General features: G+C 49.6%; 1 protein-coding gene across 1 annotated transcript; it reads left to right on the top strand.

The window, feature by feature from the left end:
* The first annotated feature begins 10,683 nt into the window (after positions 1-10,683).
* On the top strand, positions 10,684-19,098 carry LOC122385972. The gene is made up of 2 exons (XM_043374762.1): positions 10,684-11,043; positions 18,688-19,098. The coding sequence occupies exon 2, from the start codon at positions 18,721-18,723 to the stop codon at positions 19,084-19,086; it is 366 nt and encodes a 121-aa protein (XP_043230697.1). The 5' UTR covers positions 10,684-11,043; positions 18,688-18,720; the 3' UTR covers positions 19,087-19,098.
* Positions 19,099-21,960: the final 2,862 nt, after the last annotated feature.

Here is a 21,960-nt window from a genome sequence, read left to right as displayed (position 1 = left end):
GGTAATGACCACATGGTAGGCATCACACTTTGAGGCTCATTCAACTGTCGAATTATTTTATAAAATGGGACTCGTCTCGACTCCCGTGTCTGAAAACTGGGCAAGTTTCAATGGTTGGTGTGGGCTGTGAAGTAACTGGATGGCCGGCGCCGGTAACTGGCTGGATGTCGAGCGGAGTTGGAGTTTACAGCCGAAGTTGTCTCCCTGAGGTGGGAGTTCAGCCGTAATCTCCGTGGTCCGCTGCAGATTTACGGCCACGGTGATGGTAGTCCATGCGCTTACTTTAGTTGCCTTCTCAAGTTAGGCTCCTTGTTGCTTGTTTGTCCACTTGAAAGATAAACCTCTACTTGAAAAATAAACAAAAAAGGTAATTTTGCGTAGCAAGAGCGTTAAAATGTGTGGAATGGAATTCCTCTAATAGCGATAGGATGAATTCGCCGCTGATTTTTACTGTGACACGTTTCATTTGCTATAACTGAGCCCATAGACTATTTCATCTGAGCAATACAGTGGTCTATGGTATGCCGTATGGTAAAATGATCGTGTTGTGGATTGACCCGCGTCCCGCCGGGACTTTCAACAGAACGCTGCAGTGCATTATCCACCTGACCCCACGCCCCGCTTAGTTCGTGCGGCACAGCGTACCCTACCTTATCGGTCGTGGGGTCAGACTCTTCGCTCTGTGCTACTAAGGGTGTCTGTGGAAATGTGTAAAGAACGACATTCCCAACAAGACTGAACTAATTGTCGCCAATTTTGTGTTTAGGTAACCCACAACGCAATATCAGGTCAGATGAAAGACCAAAAATAATAATCAATATTACAACTATCTACAATCTACATTATTGACTCAGGAGCCCAGGTGGCGAAAGGTTGAATGACAGCATAACCCAGAACGCGTCGGTAGGCTAGTCATGCAAAATAAAGCGTCACGTCAGGTCGGGTCACCAAGGACTTCATACAACCAGCTCCGGAATGCGACGCGTGACGCATGTGTCATGTGCCATTCTCAGTTAACCGGTAACATCAATACGGTATATATAGATCGATTATTTAATTGGATCGAAGTTGGATGACATTTAGGTCAATGTCAGGCTGCTCTAGGTCAACTTTTGAAGTTGGACTTCTAACACGATCGAATAGTTTTATTGCGATTTCAATGGTGATGTTTTACGGGCAGTACGGGCTGTCCGTATCAGTTGCCTGCAGTACGGGCTGTGGCCCGCTGTCCGTATCAGTTGCCTGCAGTACGGGCTGTCCGTATCAGTTGCCTGCAGTACGGGCTGTGGCCCGCTGTCCGTATCAGTTGCCTGCAGTACGGGCTGTCCGTATCAGTTGCCTGCAGTACCGGCGACGTCATCCTGTCAATGACCGCGGACGGGAGGGGTGCTGGGCGGTGAAGGATGAGGATGAGCTGGCTATGAGGGTAAAAAGGACGCATCCTGTCCCAGTAAACATGCCGACGTCGGCCCAACGTCGGTTCAACCTCGGCCCGACATCGGCTGGACGTCGGATATGCCCGCATGTTCCGACGTCCAGCCGAAGTCCAGCCGACGTCGAGCCGACGTCGGGCCGAGATCGTTTGCCGAGGTTGACGAGATCGTTTGTCGTTGGACCGACGGGGCCGACGTCGGCATGTTTATTGGGACAACGCGCCAAAAATATCAACCGGCGGCGGGATTCGAGCCCCCCAGTCGCCGACGTCGGACTCGGCATGTTTACTGGGACAACACGCCAAAAGCATCAGCCGGCGATGGGATTCGAACCCCATGTCATTCGAACACGAGGTTGGTGCGCTAACCACTACACCACGCAGCCAGCTAACGAGATCGGTTTGTTTTGTTGAGTTATGCCCTTTCGGTCTGACAAGACCATTTCAGAGCCGGAAGGATCATAGGATGGAGACATTGGTCTTCTTGGCGAGCACCCTGGGTCCAGTTCATATAGAGTCCCTGGTCCCATTGCTGTTACGTGACACTTATTGGAAAGGGCGACCCCACAATGGATTCATATAGCCACTCTTACACACCTGCACCAACGTTTCCCAGTGTCCCTTTGATAAGTGGCACTTTGGCAAAGTGACACTTGCCGACTGACCTTTCTATATGAACTGGGCCCGGCCCTGGTGAGTTGCCGGGGCTGAGCCTGACCAAAGGATAGGCCGAACAGCCCCCAAGCACTCACCGCACCCGGCTACGGGCGAGCTCGGCTTACGGGCAATCCCAAATGGGATAAAGTTTCCCGTCCAGCCCGGATCAGGGAGTTGGAGGAAGATTTGAGTTTCCTGAGGATATTTTGAATACAGAAGCTCTTTATGAAACATGAGACATGTATTTTATATTATTTTAACGGTCAAAACAGCGGCCGATGTCGGTCCGACGTCGCCCCGACGTCGGCCCGACTTCGGCTGGACCTCAGCAATTGATCTCGGTCCGACGTCGGCCCGACGTCGGCTGGACCTCGGCTGGACGTCGGAACATGCGGGCATATCCGACATCCAGCCGACGTCGTGCCGAGGTTGGACCGACGTCGGGCCGACATCGGCATGCCGATGCCGAGTTGCCGACGTCACCCCGACGTCGGCCGACGTCGGCATGTTTACTGGGGTCCCTTCTAAGGTTGGCAATCAGGGAAATCATAGTAGGTACCTACTTTGCTGAAAATGGTTCATCATTATTCAGCATCGCAATTCACGGACAAGACTCTCTCTCTCTTTTTCTCTCTCTCTCTCTCCCTCCCTCTCTCTCTCTCTCTCTCTCTCTCTCTCTCTCTCCCTCTCTCTCTTCTAGAGCTAACTATCTCGAAACAACGAGTCCTGCATAGTTCGTTCAGTGCTTGTTAGTTGTTTGTTCGATTGTTCAATGCTAGTCGAACCTCCATGCTTTCAGATGAGGCAGTGTTCAGGCTGCTGGGCCTCTTCGACTGCAAAATGCTTGCCAGAGATATCGGGGACCCGGAGCCATCCACTACCCTACCCATTTCGATTTCACCCTCCCCAGTCCTCACTGACGCCGGGCGGCCGCGGCCGGCGCCGCTCAGCTTAGATGTCATGCGGCACAGCCTACCTTACAGGCATTCACTGCTACTGCCATCTAGGGGCGAGAGCGTGAACCTCAAACTGCGGTCTGCCGCTCGAGCTACTGCAGTGCTAGCGCTGAATGCCCACTGCCCATCCACTGCCCGTTACCAATTGACGCGCCCAGGCGGGAAACGTTAGGAGCAGACATGTGCATGGATCCGAGAAAATGGATCTGGGATCTGATCTCACGGACCTTGATCTCGGACCCGATGGGATCATAGATCCAGATTTTTACTTTATCGGGAGATGCGGCTCCGATTATGGGTACCTACCTATAGTTTTTTTTTAGATCCAATGATATCATAGCTTCTCATTTTTTGTCAGCACAAATCCCAAAAAAAAATCCAAATGTTCTGTTTTAGTGATTTAATGAGATTGCATGTCATAATCCAAGCTTTGTGGCACTTATTGACAAAGAAACCCTTGGAAACATGGTTTCAAATGTTGTCCATATGCAGGATCCACTCAGATCATAGATCCATGTTCTTGGGATTTCGTCAGATCTGAGCTCAGCTTATAGATCCGATAATTTTTTACGCCGAATCCGGTAGGATCATAGATCCTAACCTGCAGGTTGCTTCCAGACCCACTGAGATCATAGATCCATCACTCGGATCCATGCACATGTCTGGTGAGGAACCGGGATAGTTTTAGTGTGTTGTAACAGACATGTGCATGATGCATTGATAGGGTTGTTTGACCTGAGCAGGGTTGTGCTCGACTAAAAAAAAAAAATTGCCGACTCGACTCATCATTCAACTTCAGAATGCCCTGACTCAACTCTGACTCAAACAAGGAGCTGGTTTTTTCCCTTGACTCGACTCATGACTCAAGCGGCTCAATGAAAATATGAGTTGACTCAAACTTGACTCAAATTTTTTTTTGAGTCAAGTGTGTTGACTCAAAATTGACTCAGACAAAAAAGTTGTTGAGCGGGGGGGGGGGGGGGGGGTGAAAAAATCCGGCAGCAGGGCCAGGCGTAAGTTGTTAAGCGGGGGGAGAGTGAAAAACTTATACTATATATTGTTTCTAAAAAGTTGAGTCAGCTGAGTCATGTTCCTAAATGTTCTTGACTCAACTCAATATCAAAAGTTATTTTACTGACTCAACTCTGACTCAACTCAACACCTTAATATTTTTGTCCGACTCAACTCTGACTCAACTCAACAGCTCAACCTTTTATCCGACTCGACTCAAATCTGACTCATTTGAGTCAGAGTTGAGTCAAATTTCTGACTCGACTCATGAGTCAAGCACAACCCTGGACCTGAGCTCTCAGCAGATCTAAAAGCAAATTAAATGCTAGGACGTAGAATGCCACTGGATCTCACGTTGTAAATTTATCCTAGATCTGTGGTCTCAGGATCTGGATGTAAAGCAAGGACAAGGATCTATGCTCTCTGTGGATCACGCAATACTCAATCCGCAAGACCATAATAATTGGTGATTGCATTTGTAGGTGTAAGGAAGGAAGGAAGGAAGGATCAGCCGTCCTTATTAGGCTCGTCGAATGCCCACTCTTTAAAAAACGGCCCATTGTTCCCTATGGTATCCGATGATTTAACAAAGTTTAATGGCCCCTTTGAAAAAAGCAAGGCATGCAAACAGGGGCGTCGCCACGGATTTTTGAGTGGGGGGGGGGTCGGGTTTCTAGTCTTCACCCGATGGGTGGGGGTGTTTTTTTTTGCCACACTTCCCAGTTTTGTGCGTGCGTATGTGTGTGTGTGCGCGTGTAAGACGCGAAATTTGGTATAACCTATTAGGTAGGTATACCCCTACCTACATCACTTGCGTAAAAATTATCACTGGTCACTTAGGGTGAGGTCGCCATGTCAAGTTCAGTTATACGGTATACCTCTATCAAACTTTCCACTCTCGCCATTCTTGTAGCTTTTCTCCCATAACTTCGAAATTTGGTACACTGTATACCTAATGTATGGGGTTATACGTGTCAGCAATTCATGATTCTGAGGATTTACATCTATGATCTGGAGGCAGGTCAAATACGTGACCTCATCATTAGAAAATAATGAGAAATTAGAAAAAGCACGAATGCCTCCTGCTTTGAAAATGTTCGTCAGAAACGCAAAATATCTTTGGAGCCATGACAAATCAGCTCATCATTGCCAGGGACAGGGTGCAACTTATGGCGAGTGATGACTCGAAAGGTGCTTAGTGGAAATGTCCATCGATGGCCACCAGCATTTTTTTCTACAACTTTTGACGAAGACGCGGTAGAGCGATGACAGCACCTGGAAGGTGTTCACTGTTCAGCTCAACAACACGGATCCATTCATATGCAGCAGGAGGTCCTTTTTCGATTAGGACCGGTTGACCTGAGGTCGTTTTAACGTTAATTCTGAATGGTCAAATTTTAACTCATGTGACGTGTCTCAAAGAGACAAACACGGTGGTGATAAGACAACCTATGTAAATACCATACAAATTCACGGAATCTAAAGTTATTGCAAAGCAAATGTTTCGGCAGAATCTGTCCAGTTAGCTGTTTGCCTTCTACGGGCAAAACATAGACCTGAGATGAAATCTGACGCGAAGCTAGCGAAAGAGCGTTAAAAGAGCTATCGAATATGTTTTCTGCTTCACTGTATGCCCTTCTATTGGTGGGTTCCCACTTCCCAGTCGCTAACGTATAACGTATACTAAAGTACCGCTGAGGTATGCTTTCGACCCCTGATCGATCTAGAGGTTTGTGGGAAAAAAGAGCATGCTGCTCGTGACGAGAGAAAGCCGATGATACCCATTTACAAGGTTTCGGATCATCTCAGGACTCAGGTCGTCGCCAATAAGTAGGGAAACTCGGGACCTGCTAGAACTTTGCGAATGTAAGTTGTGATGGTTTTTCGAGGTTCTGATTACGAATATTATCTTAGTTTTGAACGAAGATGATGACTCCATGCATTTGGGGTAGATCAGGTCAGGTCAGATTGACCAGTACCTAATAGTGGATGACCACCACTGATTGCTTCCTAACATGTTATACATATGTATAAGCAACACAACTACTTCCTAAATGTTCAGATGGGCGCTAAGTTCAAAATCAGCTCCAAAACTATCCTATACCTAAATTAAAAGCATGTTATGAAAAAGTGAACCAAGGTCATCTTTATTTGAATCAGGGATATCGATTTATTTTCAAGTAGGTGATTAACTCGAGCGCACCGGAAGTTTCGTTGCAATCGGCTCCTTTTTGCGCGACTTCTTTGCGAAAGCCCGAGACGGTTTCATCTGACTCCCTTTCCCCTACAATCTACATGTGCACTGAACAGCTAGTTGTGACGGTAGCCATGGGGCTGAGGCTAGTTTGTAGTTTTGTAGTTAGGTACTGATCCGACGAATCGACTGCGACCATTTTTTTAACGATCAGACGAAAGCTCGTGGCAGTTTTGGCGCGTCCAATCTTTTGAGGGATAAAAAGGTACTAGAATGGTGGCTACTTAAAAATATTGTTGTGCTGGTGTTCCCCGCCCACAGCTAATTGAACTTTAGGTAATTGGCTAATTGGCTTTAGGGAGCTCTTGAAGCGATTCTGAATCTGATGTATTTGTTGGTGTTGCTGACGCCTGCTTCACTGACATAAAAGCTAAAAAAGCATACTCAGCATCGCAAAAAGTGGGGGGGTCGACACCCCCAGTTTTCAAGAGTGGGGGGGTCACGACCCCCCCGACCCCCCCGTCGGCGACGCCCCTGCATGCAAACATTATCCAACGATGCATCGAACGGAATGAGATAATGATGCAGAAGGTGACCAACGATCTTATTTCACTGCAAGTGTTCATGACTCGCCGGACATATTGATTTTCTTCATACATACATACCGAAAGGCCAAATGGGCCATAAACGGTGGAACGGGAGGGCACCGGGGCACCGTGCCCCCTCCCCCTTGATTTTGGCATTTTAACATTAGCCCTATGGGCGTTGCATGGAAAGAATGGGACCAAAAGTCGGCAGTGCCCCCCCCCCCTTAATTGAAGGTGTTCCGCCGCGACTGAAATGGGCCATACTGAGGCATAGGGGAGACCGGGGAGAAGTGGGACATTATTTTGACATCATCTTTGAAAATTCGTAAAAAATGAATATTTTAGGTTCAAGTAACTTGATTGCATTTACTGGTAAACGGTTTATTTTTACTTTATTCTTTACGGTTTTTATGCGTGTTTGTTCACGTGTTGCTTTTCAAATTTATATTTTAGAAAAGTTGACAATGGGGGGGGGGGGGAACTGGGACACGTCCAGGAGAAGTGAGACAGATGATGGGGAGAACTGAGACTGGCCAAGATGTATGATTTAAATGGAATGCAATTAAAATTTGATGACCCCTCACCAAGAAGATGGTGTTTTAAAAATTGTCACCTCAATTAACTTTTTTGAACTACTCTGACAGCACTGAGTATCCTGGAAAATTTATGTTAAACTTATAGTATTGAGCCTTCCCCTTCAATATACTAGGTCGTTCAATAAGTAAGGTAAAATGTACCATAGTTCATTTATATGAGGAATTCAAACAAAATCAAATATGCCATCTGAATCTTTGAACAATTTTCTACACAACCATCCAAACTGTTTTTGGGAGTTTGGCTCATCGTCCGAACACGGTAGGTGTGAAAACATTGATGCAGCAGAGTTCCGTTCTAAAAATCTCCGGTTTGTCACGCGAGCCAAAATTCACCTCAAAATGAGTGAGTTGACGCTGATGACGCTTTTGCCATTAGCAATGCTTGCTTGTGAACAGCTGGTACGATTTCAACAAGAACACAGCAGTGTAAGAGACAAAGTTCTAGAGCAGGTAGACTTGTGCCCGCACGGCTCTCTGGACTTGGCACAGCACAATCTGTAAAGTCGGGGAGCTGATTATGGAGACCCGAAGCATCTGCGTGACTGCTTAACAGGGTTATGTCGAAACAGTTCTAGGCATCATCAGATATGCTTGATATTTACAAGGTCATCACGAGGTTAATACAGAAAGAGCTCGCTGAACAACAGAAAGACGCCCAGCGAGGCATCAGTGTGAGATCGCCTTTGCTTTAGCAGTACAGGAAAGCTGAAGTACAGCCGTGATCTGGCGCCGTCCCTTTTGAATCTGTTTGGACCACCGGAAAACCTGCTGTGTACGTTGGAATCTCAACTGATCAGGCAATCAATAAAATAATCAAGACATGGCTTTGGAGTAGCAATAAGGAGTTTTCCAAGCAGGATTTCAACGCCGGGTGGAGTGCTAGGATAAGCGCGTGCGCCTGAACGGCGATTGGATGTAGGTGCCAGTTCCGAAGGCTGGGGAGGCTGGCCGAAGAGACCTGCTTACAAATGCTTATAGCCAATTTGTAGACGATATTTCAATAAACATATGTTGCTAGTTTTGTGTCGTTGCACCAAATGTGGACTGAAATACGTGTGATTTTACCTTACTTATTGAACGACCTAGTAGATCATCCAGTCAAGTACGAGCACCGGTATAAGGGCTAGCTCTGGATTCTGACGCTCGACTTCGCACGTCTGAATCGTTTCCGCACCACTGATTGATCTGAATTCCAGCCTCCTGATGTGCGATGCCTATGTAGGCGTAGCTATATCTGCACGGCGCACTGGTAAATTGGAATCTGTCGCCACTCAGTGCGACCGGCCGTGCGGAGAAAATCTCCCAGGTCCGGGAGCTGGTTACATGGCCGAACGGACACGCGTTGCCTGTCTGGAACTGGCTTCAGGGAGACTAGTTGGAGATGATAAGCCAGGATCGTAGAATTCAGTTGTAACGCCCTCTTATAGAATAGTTTTGCTAGATTTGGGATTACCCAAATTACTTCCACGTAACGGTTATGTGTTATTTATATTTTATTCTACCAAATTTTACTAGAGCTGTAGGTTCTTTGCATGTTTTTGACCGGGTATCGACAGTTCTGAAGGCTTTCATACACATTAATAAGCAAATATATGAACCAATAACAAGTAGGGCCAACTGGATAATGCACGGCAAATTGAGCGGCACGCAATCGGCGCAACCGTCGTTGGCTCTGATTTTTGAAACCATGGAACGCCCAGTTCCCACGTGTGGACTGCTTACCATACTTAGATCACATCGGCTAAACCTTTCCCGACGTGGTACTTTGCAGACCAAGAAAAAGACAGAAGTGATCAATGATGAACAAAACTCTCTTACCTTCGTGTGTAGTTCCAAACGATGCTACTTTGTGAAATCAGCTATCATACGGTGAGGTCAATATCAAATATTTATCCTAATAAATATTTGATATTGTTAATATTTATCAAATATTTATATATGAGGTCTATGCAAACATTTATCCTTAACGGTAAAGCCGTCAGCCAGCTGCAGACAGCTAAACTACGAGAGCCGACCGACTGTGAACAGTTCTGAATCCCGACAGTGCTGGCAGGGCGGCTGAGCTCGGTCGTTCTGAGGCGGCCAGTGGTCCCGTCTGTATATTTACCCGATCGTTCGAGCCAACGACCAACGGGCCCGTTTGTCACAGCGGCCTTGTTTGCATATGGAGGCGTGCCACTCTGTATATGAGACGGCTGTCTTGACGGTTGCTTAGTGTGATTGTATGTGCGTATCTGCGTCGCGTGTTCGTGTGTGGTATGTCTTACGCGGCCCTTGCCCAGTACATGGAAGCGTTGCAGTCTGGTCTACGCTCTGGCTCTCCCTGCAGCGGCTCACACGGTAGCGCTGTAGCTGCTCTGAGCTCTGTCTACTCTCAGCGGCTCTCGGTCGCGCGGCAGCTCACTGCTGGTCTGATCTCAGGGTCTCCCCGTACAGCGGCGCACATTAGCGCTGATCTCCTGCTCTCGAGTGGGTCTCGAGGGCACTCGGCGCCGGCCGGCGTAACTGCGCTCCAGTGCAGCCGGCGACCGACAGACGGCTCCGGCAGCGCCAGTCCGGGCTGTGCCTGCTCACGATTTTACCCGTGCATACTCGTCCGTTCTCCGCCCGTCTTTTCCGATCGACAAGCTTGTCCAGTCAATCCTGATCCTGACCACTCTTTATCTTTAAGTCCGTCTCTACCCCACTAGTCATTTCGTCTGGCTGTTGGTTTCTCGCAGCACCTCTGTTCTTTTCATCTTCTGTCCATCATCATCTGATAATTCTGTTTGCCCGTTCGTCCGTCCGTCTATCCCGCCCGGTACGTCCGCCCGTCCTGCTAGTCTATCTCCCGCTGGTTCCCTGTCGTCTCGTCCCGCCCGTCCCGTAGCGCTGCCCCGTCCGTCCCGTAGCTTTGCCCCGCCCGTCCCGTAGCTCTGCCCCGCCCGTCCCGTAGCTCTGTCCCGTCCGTCCCGTAGCTCTGCCCCGCCCGTCCCGTAGCTCTGCCCCGCCCGTCCCGTAGCTTTGCCCCGCCCGTCCCTTAGGTCTCCCACGTCCGTCCCCCGTAGCTCTGCCCCGCCCGTCCCGTAGCGCTGCCCCGTCCGTCCCGTAGCTCTGCCCCGTCCGTCCCGTAGCGCTGCCCCTTCCGTCCCGTGTGGCACGTCCGGCCGCCGCGGTGCGAGGCGTCGGCGCCCGGCCGGCCGTCGGGTTCCGTCGGTATACCCACGCGCGGGCGGCGCCCCACCAGTCGGCCGGCCGTCGGAGCCCGCACTCCGTCGGTACCCACACTAGAGCCCACCAGTCGGCGTGCCGGCCGCACTGCGCGGTAGCTCGCAGCCTCAGCAGGCGGACGGCTGAGGGCTGAGATCCGGGGCAGCACCCCACCCCGTACGGACCAGGCGAAGAGCGTAGGAGTGTCGCTGAGCACCTCGGTTCCGCGCGGATGGTACGCCGTAGAGTTGACGGTGACAGAGGCAGTGACGGTTCCAGGAACCGGGGATAGACACCGTGACAGCCCGGGGTGCCCGTGACAGTTTCAGCCGTCTGTCAGAGTGTGGCCACTGACACTTCTGGCAGATCGTCCGCCGGTGCAGCGGCGGAGGCCTCAGGGATCACCCAACCGAGATGTAAGGTGAGTGGATAATACTTCATATCTCCGTGAATGGGATCTCTCCAGATATGTGACTAAAAAAACGAGAGATGAAGAAGGGAGGGCTTCCTTGAACACGGCTATAAAATAAAGCATTTTCCTACGCATTCAGCTCTAAGCATAGTAGGTAGTCTTGGTCAGCCTATTGAATAATCTTAGTTCTCTCTGTCGGGATTCATGCGACAGGTTTTTGATACACATACCTATTTAAGTGATAAATATGCGTACTGAGTTTATCCCGTAATAGAAGGACGGCTGACTGATACTGCGTTTTACTTTCGCACCCCCGATGGGCAGTGGCCGACATATCTGTGCTGCTGTTTCTGTGATGCAATGGCCTGCATAGATGACCTGTTGACCGTGTTTACTGCCGCTGCATGACACCACTGTCAACACTCGTTTGGCGCTGCTGCGCTGTTATCACATCGGTGGCTGTCGGCCGCAAAATCCAATATCATGTCTATACCTACCTAACGCCCATCCCGCTGATAGGCGGGGCCAGTTTGGATTACGTAGACGCGTGGCCAGTTTGGATTACGTAGACGCGTGGCCAGTTTGGATTACGTAGACGCGTGGCCAGTATAAACTGACGTGGCAGATACCGCATGTGTTTTGTGCATTGCGCACAAATCATAATAGTCTTATTGGGTGCTGCAGATATCGCTGTCACGTAGTGTTCCTAACTCAATAGAGCGATATCTGGAGCCCTCGATAAGCGTTCCGATAGCGGTTCACTGCCGCTTAACGACTCAGGGATCCATTGTTCGTCTGGAGGTGCTCGGGACCTCTCAGAAACAGTCTCAACGATGTTCTGTTCATTAATCGTCATTATCTGCGGAGCCGCTGTCGGGCAATGTCGGACACTGAGGTTGAACGTCAGCCAAATGTTAGCTGTGACCTGTGGGCCGTGTGGGGTTAAGGGTTAATACAAGCCAACGGTGATTGTCGACTTATACCAATCTTATCAAGCCCACAGTGGCAGTTTCGTACGGTCGATGCTCGGCGTTGCTGAACAACCAAATAGGATGAGCTTGCCAGCGCGAGCGGTTGTTCCTCCCACGAAATTTGGCACGATAGGACGATGTTTAAATAATTCGGTAAAAATCTGAGCGAAACAGGATGTGATTACCAACAATTACGGCTGTGGTGATATGCAGCAGATGATAAGTGGCAAACGACAATGCTATAGGACACAGGCTATTGAGTTTTAGAATGTTTGGCAATCGCAAGCGCCGAGCGTTAAAATGTCGTGCCATAACAGCCAGGTCGTGCTTAACAGTTAGACCATGCTCTTATAACCAGGCCGTGAGCCAACAGCCAGGCCTTGAGCTAACAGCCAGGCCTTGAGCCAACAGTCGGGTTGTGTGAAATGTTCCAATCAAGATTACTTTTGCAGAGTCTGCCATCTGGGACGCAGGCCGGCTGACTGGGCTAAGAAATATTGAACTCGCCGGATCTGCAATTAAGGTTAATGCTCGGCCTGTAACTGGACTTTGCACCGGTAATCTTTGAACGCCATAAGTTCTTCAAGAAAGTCATTTAGCGCTTGCTATCGAGATCGACTCTAAACGAACGTGATCTTTAACAAAAGGCTTTAATGAAGCTCTGTAAGTCTATAGATACAACATTAAAAGATGCTTCCAAATGCTTTGACAGTGAAGGGGTAACCGGTAAGCTCATGCTACATATATAATATTTCTGTTTGTTTTGGAGGAATTGGAAGAACACTTACGAGTAGAGCTACCAAATCACCTCATTAGAAGGTAGGTAGTTGAATAATTTTACCAAGCCTTGTGCTACATCTCGAAAAAATGCGGTGATAGTAAAACGTTTCGTGATCCCCAACAGACGCTTTTCAGAATCTTGTTCCGAGTCGTCCGAATGGTAGCGGCACTTACCTCGGGCGTACAACTTTTAAAACTTACTCCGAAGGAGCACGATTGAGTCTCATATCATCATGCGGGAAGCTGGAAGTGTCCTGAGTTCGTGGTTATATTATGCGCCCATTTCACAGAACAGTGCCTCTTGCAAGTTAAAAGCTCTCGCACGTTTCTCATTAAAACCAGAGACGCGAGAAAGCGTATTCCACGCGTCCGCCCCGGGGAGAGAGAGAGAGAGAGAGAGAGAGAGAGAGAGAGAGAGAGAGAGAGAGAGAGAGAGAGAGAGAGAGAGAGAGAGAGAGAGAGAGATGGAGAGAGAAAGAGAGAGAGAAAGAGAGAGAGAGAGAGAGAGAGAGAGAGAGAGAGAGAGAGAGAGAGAGAGAGAGAGAGAGAGAGAGAGAGAGAGAGAGAGAGAGAGAGAGAGAGAGAGAGAGAGAGAGAGAGAGAGAGAGAGAGCACAGCAGAGCCACGCCGTTAAATCCACGAACTTTCCCCGAACGAGGTCATGAAATGCGTACGTGAAGTGCACCTGATTAAACCCCGGCGGTTGGTGGCCGGTGTCGTCAATGGTCCCAGTTACGCGGCTAGCGTACCCACGCAGATGGATGTTTGCGCGTCCGCCCCAGTGCACTGCATCCATCGGAACCACTCTCGGAGTCTCATTATTGCACCAGATCGCCGCCTCTGCCGCCAGGAGCACCGCACGTATACAAATATGTAGGTACGTCGAGCGGTACTGGGGACGCCCGCGGTGCTCCCCTGAGGCCGCTTCCACCGTCGCCGCCGGCACTGCCGGCATCCATTACAATTAGCCGGCGGGCAGATTGCGGCCGGCGGCGACTACGGCTGTCCTCTGCGACACGAGCTCCCGCGGGGCTGGCGGCGGCGAGGCGCGCGCTCAGGTGCCGCGGGGTCGATACGGCCGGCCGTTCGTGCACCGATACACCGTGCAGGCCGGTGACGCGCCCGCCGAGATGACGACCCGGCGCGCTCGATCGATCTGTCGGCGCCGCCGGCTGCCGCAGCTGGCCGCTAACGAAGCCGACAGCTGACCGCCCGCGTGACGGCCGCTGTCGGCGGCACTCTCGGTCGGCCGGCGCTTCACTGAAGATCAAATCAATATCGGCATGCGGTGCTGTCGACCCGGAGCGCTGCGACCCGTTCTCGACAAATGGCCGTCGCGCAGATGCGTCAAACGGTGGGCATCGCTGACCATCAGGAGACGGCTGATCCCGAAATGTCATCCGATTGAAGGCTGATGGCGGCGCATGCCTTGTCCTCCTCTCAGCATGACTGCGATCGAGGAATTTTAATGAATTTAGGAGGGTTATACCACGATATTGACCGTTTCAGATGATTTCTCCGTTTGGCACGCCTCTGTGGGCTAACACGGCAATATGCTAAGCTTATGCGTGCGTATGGTTTAGTTAGTGCTGCCTTTTCAAGATAATTTTTACCATAACATAATTTGTAACTGTGGAAGATGTACTCAAACATCAAAATATATCTGCCCTCCTATTTACATGACATAGTACAAATAAATCATACCTTCCACTAATTGCAATGAACGTAGTTAAGTGGCAACATTTAAAAATTGTTTCAGTTAGTGCTCATCAAAAGTAGCTATTGCAGCATGTCATACACAGCAAGTTCATCTTTAATGTACATTTAACGCCATTTTAGAAAATGCTATCAATTAGAAAAAAAATGAGGAAACGGTTTAAGCGTCGGGGAGCGAAAACCAAGACGGCCCACCAGTATCTTATCATAGATGTGTGGGGTAGGTTGCATGTGCTATTTTGATGGATTTGTGACCTCCAGCAAGAATACGGCGCCGCCTGCCGGGATATCCTCCTCCTCCCCCCCCCCCCCGCCCCGCCGCTGTTACTTGAGCTGAAAACTGAAACTGGCCGAGAAAGCTGTTGTGCCTACTGTGCCGCATTACAGGCGCCTATAAAGGATACTGTGCCGCATTACCCATGTATGCCTGAAAGGATACTGTGCTGCATTACCCATGAACGCCTGAAAGGATACTGTGCCGCATTACCCATGAACGCCTGAAAGGATACTGTGCCGCATTACCCATGAACGCCTGTAAAGGATACTGTGCCGCATTACCCATGCACGCCTGAAAGGATACTGTGCCGCATTACCCATGAACGCCTGAAAGGATACTATGCCGCATTACCCATGAACGCCTGAAAGGATACTGTGCCGCATTACCCATGAACGCCTGAAAGGATACTCAATACTCATCGGCATTACAGGCGCTTGAAAAGGATAGGTACTGTGCCGCATTACAGGCGCCTGAAAGGAAACTGGCAGAATGAAACCTCCGCAGCTTTCGCTCATGTTTTTGCGTCGGATTTTAGCGCTTTAGAATTATGGATGACGGCGCCCATAAAGGTGTAAGCACGGTACACACGATTGATTGAAAGTGACGAATGGGCAGACTGAGTGTAAAAGAATCGGTGTAAAAGAAACGAAGAGGCGCAAACGTCTGAGAGTTGAGATATTCGTTAAATATCAGCTTTTATACAAGATGCAAATGGGCGTTGACTAAATTATAATTTTTGTAATAAAGTGGCGAAGTAATCAAATTAGCAGCATGATGGCGTAGCGAAAAGGCATAATCTTATGACACACTGCTTTAAAATTTGAAGTTTAGACTAAGGTTTAGGTAACTTTTTGAAGACAGTGAGCAAACGGTTACTTCTTAGCGCTGTTACATTCTGTCTTTGTTGAAACGTTATAAAATTTATAAATACCGCTTGCAAATCAATGCATAGTTGAATGGCGATTACAGTAAAAAGGTAGGTATGCAATTCAAACTTTAGGTAAACTTCAGGCCCGCGGCCCGTATTCGTTGGAACTCCTGGATTTCCAGTCGGTGGCACATCACCTGGCCGTCACGGACGGAGTCAGAGGACGTCACGTCCTGAGTCGGCGACACGTCAAGTCCTGAGTCGGAGGACGCTACGTCCTGAGTCCGTGACCCGTCTTTTTCTCGTCAAGTACGGAGTCGGTGATGTGTTTCGGATGGAGTCGGCGACGCATCCCGTACGGCCAGATGACATCCGAGTCGACAGCTCAGTGACGCCACGGTTCAATTACGACAGATTACGGGCTCGATATTTAATCATCCTGCATCGACCGTAGCGTGCTTCAGTTTCCTGACAGAAGATGGGTGTAGCGTGCGCGGACTGTGATGAGGCTGGATTGTGTTCTCCTCTGCCCTCTGCGTCTGCTAATACCAACAGAAGTCAGGACAGGTATTTAATTTCGCCCTGTATCTAAACGATATCGCTTGTGGAGAGAAACACTTCACACCTAAGCACAAAGTCTGGTGCGCAAATAAAACACTTAGCAGCTAGCTTAAAAGTGTTTTGATTTTTAAATCAACGGTATCACGAAGGTCTCGAGTGATGCATACGACTACAATTCAGCTTATTTTAGGGGTGCGTAAATTGTACGTAAATTTCTCGGCCGTGTTAGATCATATATCCTAGTTCAGCGTCTTGTAGCAAACGATGCCCGGCGGAGCCATGATTTAGAATCGCGCCGAGGGAGCCGGGTCGGCGTGTAAAGGTCACGGTTCGTGGTGCGCCATACTGGGAGGGTCAGCCGCTGAGGCGCACACCGGATGCCGTTCACGGCTGTGACCGTACAGCTGTCCGCAGTTGTGGCTGACCCGGTCTCCTATCTCCTCGCCCTGTGACCCCCCAAACCGTTCAGCGGGCCGTGACACAAACTGTACCCGTCCGGCAGGTCGTAACACAAACCGTAACCCGTCCAGCAGGCCGGACTTAGACCCTCAGTCCGTCAAACAGCTCCAACCCGGACCGGTGTCAGTTCGGTGACCCGGACCGTCCGGTGACACCGTCCTGTGACCCGGACTGTCCGGTGAGACCGTTCCGCGGACAGGACCGTCCGGTGAGACCGTCCCGTGACCCGGACCGTCCGGTGAGAACTGGTTCGCGGACCGGACCGTCCAGTGGGCAGTGAGACCGTCCCGTGACCCGGACCGTCCGGTGAGAACGTTCCGCGGACCGGACCGTCCGGTGAGAACTGGTCCGCGGACTGGACCGTCCGGTGAGAACGCTCCGTGGACTGGACCATCCGGTGAGAACTGGTCCGCGGCCGCCACCAGCGTCCATCAGACACGTCAGAGCCCAGGCTGATTTAATTACCTGGCCAGCCCCGCTCCGGCGCAGTGGTGTGGTGACAGCCAGCAGGTACAAATGACAGGCATTGGAAACGGCTAACGAAATAACCATTCACCAAATCTGGGCGGAAGCAGCTGAATACAACAATAAGCGCCAATCTCTCTTCGCTACCGGCTAAAAGTTCAGCATCATTATATCGTATTTAACCATAAAATAGTTCAGGTATGCATACAACCAGTTAAAAGAACACATATTTTTTGGGTAAATAGCATCATTGCGTTAATGTTTTCGAAGTGAACGTTTCAGTTTTAAAGGGCTGTTTCCTCTGTCAGCATGGTCCTAATCTCCATCGGGCGCTGCCCTACCCGCTACAAGGCGATTGCTTACTGCGAGTATATTAGCAGGCTAGCTCAAGGTAGGGTCTATGATATGATTTCAAGCTTTTACAACTATGACATCTTCATTCAAGGTACATTATTTCGGCTATATAGTCCGTTTTTCTTAAGTTTGCCCCTCACTGTAAACGTCTCTTTGAACACAGCACGAGAATTGCTTGCTGAATTACTGAGAAAACTGGTAAGCGCACATTGTATTGTAGTTATGAATAATATTTTCAAAAATAAGTTTTGAACATCGACGATTTAACGTTATGTTAAGCGCCGTGCAATTTATTTATTAGTTCAGACATAGTTCCTGAGAAGTCGTCTATCCCTGTGAGGCTGTAGGCATTGGCAGATACGATTTACGAGTCTGTGAAATAGTAAATAAATTTGATGAAATTGATCGTCTGTGAAATCTGGTTAAATCAGTGTGCGCCAACCAGTTTTCTCAGTAATTCAGCTAGCAATTCTCGTGCTATGTTCAAAAAGACGTTTACAGTGAGGGTCAAACTTAAAAAAAACGAACTTTAGTCGTTTATTGTTTTCGTTTCCACACCAAAACTGACAAGAGAGAACTGCACTTGCCAGGCCATCCGGGATGGTAAAGGACTTTATGTAACAATATGTAAACCAGGTTATGCGAATGGGATCATGCAGCCCACCTCTGACACTCAGCATATGGTGATGGGCCGCGGACTTTCAACACAGACACACTGTTAGTATAATAGCGTGTCTAGCAGCGTCAGCGCATAAAGTGTCTCTCAAGTCAGGTATGGATTACAATGTGAGTGTGACTCGTCATGCCCGGCATTGTAAAACAGAGGGCTGACATTACCATGCACCACGTGTCTCATGAGTGTCACCACCACCAACACGATAGTTATTTGTGACCTCAGCTGTCTCAGAGACGCCCTCCTACATAGTCGATTCGTGCAGTCAAGTCTGACTGAGTTTCCTCCCTAGCTGAGACGCCTGGTGTGGCGCTGTGACCGGCTGACCTGACCGTGACCCCGGCCGCCACCTCTGGATGGTGTCCACGCGCACAGGACACACACTGCCTGATCCCGATCCCGCAGGTCGCACCCGTAACCGAGAGAGGTCGACGACCATCAATGAACGTCAGGCGCACCAGCACTAGCCACGTGCAGTGCGTCAGTCCGTTCCGTGACTAACCTCTCTGCCCCTGCCGTGTGTCCGCAGAGCCCGCGCGGCGTCCGAGCCCGCCCCGGCGTCATGTCGGCGCTCAACTGTACGGCGCCGCTGGAGACGGCCGTCAACAGCACGGCGGCGCTGCTGGCCGCCCAGCGGCGCCAGCTGCTGGCCGACATCGAGAGCCGGCACGCGCTCATCTACATCATCGTGGTGCTCTCCTTCTACTCGGCCGGCATAGTCATCATGATGGTGAAGTACATGAAGCAGGAGCGGGAGGAGCAGCAGGAGGCCAACATGTACCGGCGCTACCTGCACACGGCGCGCCAGCAGAGCGGCCACACGGCCTCGCGCGGCCGGCTGGCCAACCGGCTGGCGCTGCAGGCGCTCAACATGGCCAACGCCGTGCCGCAGACCACCCGCCAGGGCAGCAAGGTCACCTTCGTGTGACCGCGCGCCGGGCGCCGGGCCGGCTGTCCGTGCCGGGCGCCGGGCGGGCTGTCCGCGCCGGGCCGGCTGTCCGCGCCGGGCCGGCTGTCCGCGCCTGGCCGGCTGTCCGCGCCGGGCCGGCTGTCCGTGCCGGGCTCCGGGCCGGCTGTCCGTGCCGGGCGCCGGGCCGGCTGTCCGTGCCGGGCGCCGGGCGGGCTGTCCGCGCCGGGCCGGCTGTCCGTGCCGGGCGCCGGGCGGGCTGTCCGCGCCGGGCCGGCTGTCCGCGCGCTGCGAGACGGGTGCGTCCCGAACAGAGCTGAAGCAGCTTGCACTAAAATGCCTAACGAGATAGAATCGACAGCTTACATTCATAGAAACTCAGCTATGAGGGCAATTTATATTGCACCACAAGTTCCCATCCCAAACCTTGTGCTACTCGGCATAATGATCCTATTGGGTGTCCGGTACAAAGTAAATTGCCAGCTACGAGTATACCTGCGTAGATATTTCGGTGCAAGATGCTTCTGTTCATCTGCAGGGCGTGTATGTACAGGTCTCGCGGGTTTTAACGGTAGGTTTTGCACCTAGAAAATTTAGTGTACTTCAGGCTATATCTTCCTCGTCTTAAGCTTTTAAGTGTTGAAGATGCCATCGACTTGTTGGTTCACAAGCCGGCCATGATAGCGTAAAATGGCTTCATCGTAGATCGATTAGTTTCTGAGATATAACCGGAAATGTAAAAGTGCGAAACCTACCGCTTAATCTCGCGAGGGCCGTACCTAACTGGGGGGGGGGGGGGGGGGCAGAGGCCGGTCGTGTGACGGTTTCGGGGAGAGGAGGGCTGTGGTAGGCAGGATAGGAGGCTGGAACACGGTCGCCACTTAGGAGACAGCGGTGGGACAAGACAAACGGTTGGTAACAGACGGCCGGGGCCGCAGTAGCAGGCTGTCTGTCTGATGTCGACTCGGAACCGCGTACCTAACTGTGGTGTACTCCAGGGAACATCGTATCAAAATCGCTGTGCTTTCTATGTGTGGAAGCATGTTTATATGTTCGGCGCGTGTGTGTGCGTGTGCCCATCCGCTTTTTGAAAAAGCCTGCTCCGCTCGAATAATTTTATGTAAAAATGTTTATTCATGTACCTGGATGAATCCATTTATATAATTATCTTTTTTCTGTGTGAGGATGATTATGTTTCAGCATTGCTGTAATTGACCCGAGATGTTTTGCTGTGGCCTTTACTACGATTAGCTATAATCGTAGTGATTAGCTATACCTACTAAATCAAAAAGGCTCATCAGTCATCACATCACCTATTCTTGTTCTTACGTGATTTGGAATACATGTAATACATGTTGTGATAAAAATAAAACGTACCTTTGCTTCCATTAGAAGTTAATGTATTCCCGTTGTGCATGCATTGAAAACCTGTACCTAGATGTTTTGCCGCATTTGCTAGGTACAGAAGGAAGGAAGCAGGGAAATAAGGAAAAATCTTATACCGCGGGAGCTCGGATCAGTTCGACGTCATGTTTCATCGTTTTATACAATTTGCATGCCAATGCTCTAGCTATTCCATGTATTTCTATATGCAAACATACTACACATATTTTATATAATTTTATAGGTATGCAACCCTGTATGCAAACAATAACCATATCGAGGACTGTCTGTTCACTGGAAGCTGACTCTTCCTTTCCAGCGCTCAGTTTAGGTATATGTGAGGACAATCGCACGTCACAAGAGAATCGTGATGAGACACAGACCGACGAGACCTTTGAGCCATTAGCGTTTTCAGGGCAACTCCTGCCAAACGAAAAGCAATGCATTATGCAACAACGAAAGTGAACTTGATATCACCTTCCAGGCCACTTTCCGTTATGCCCTCGAGACCGGCATAAAGAATTGTGTCAGCTTTTATGCTTTTTATAGCTTTTATGCTTACAGCTTTTTATTAAAAGAGGTCTTTTGAATTGCTAAAATTGTGCACCAATCTGTCCGTGCAATGGGCGGGATAAATGCCCTATAAGGACGTTTCGCGCCAACGCTTTCAGACCCTGCTAAAATGGTGTCGTCGGTCCCATTGTACCGAAAATGTCGAGCATCTAACAACTGCTTCGCCATAATCAGACTAAGAATGACGATGGAATATGGACGAACTAGTTGCTCAATCCGCAAAGTAGTGATGTAGCATGTATCGTTACTCCAGTACGTCATACGATGTTAGCGATTCTTTACAACGGTTGATCACAGTTTCAACCATGAAACCTCAGGCATATTTCTAGCTGGCTGGATCAATGGTCATTAAGCAACAAGCACCCAGAGCGCGTAAAAAAAAAAACAGTCCTCAATCTCATAATCAACTGCCCAAAATGTTTATCAATCGGTTTTCCGAAGCGATCAGTTGCTAAAACGATCATCACACTCTAATTAACCAACGAGAAACAGTGAAGCAATAATAAATCACATGTTCTAGTCAGCGATTATAATGCACCATGCGATTCAAGCACCAATATTGTGGTACGCATTCCTTTATGGACGCACTACAAATCAGGCCGAGCCAAGAAATAAAAACTTGTGTTATTTGTGTTATTTATAGTTAGATGCATCTTTCATATTATTCTAAATAAGGTAATATCATGTGCAATGCGCTTGTCAGTTGTCACAGACGGGCCAAACCGACGTGCCCACAACACTGATCGACGCCTCCATCGGCTGGTTGGGAACTCACGGTTCGTCGGAAGGTCATCTCAGGCTCAAAAGAAACGATATATACCATTCGAAAGCTGACGGTGAGCTGAACCCAAAAATGTAATTTTTATCAAAATCGATCGATGGCCTTTTTTGAAAATTGCGTTTTTGTAAAAACTTAATAATCTTTTATTCAACGGGCTG

This window comes from Amphibalanus amphitrite, unplaced genomic scaffold (assembly GCF_019059575.1).
Source record: "Amphibalanus amphitrite isolate SeventyFive unplaced genomic scaffold, NRLGWU_Aamphi_draft 000001F_arrow, whole genome shotgun sequence".
NCBI classification, from domain to species: Eukaryota; Metazoa; Arthropoda; class Thecostraca; order Balanomorpha; family Balanidae; genus Amphibalanus; species Amphibalanus amphitrite.
The sequence above is the reverse complement of the archived record's forward strand: the minus strand, read 5'-3'. Positions and strand labels throughout refer to the sequence as shown.

Coding starts and splice junctions, on each gene's coding strand:
- LOC122385972 (XM_043374762.1), top strand. CDS start 18,721: ATGTCGGCGCTCAACTGTACGGCGCCGCTGGAGACGGCCGTCAACAGC.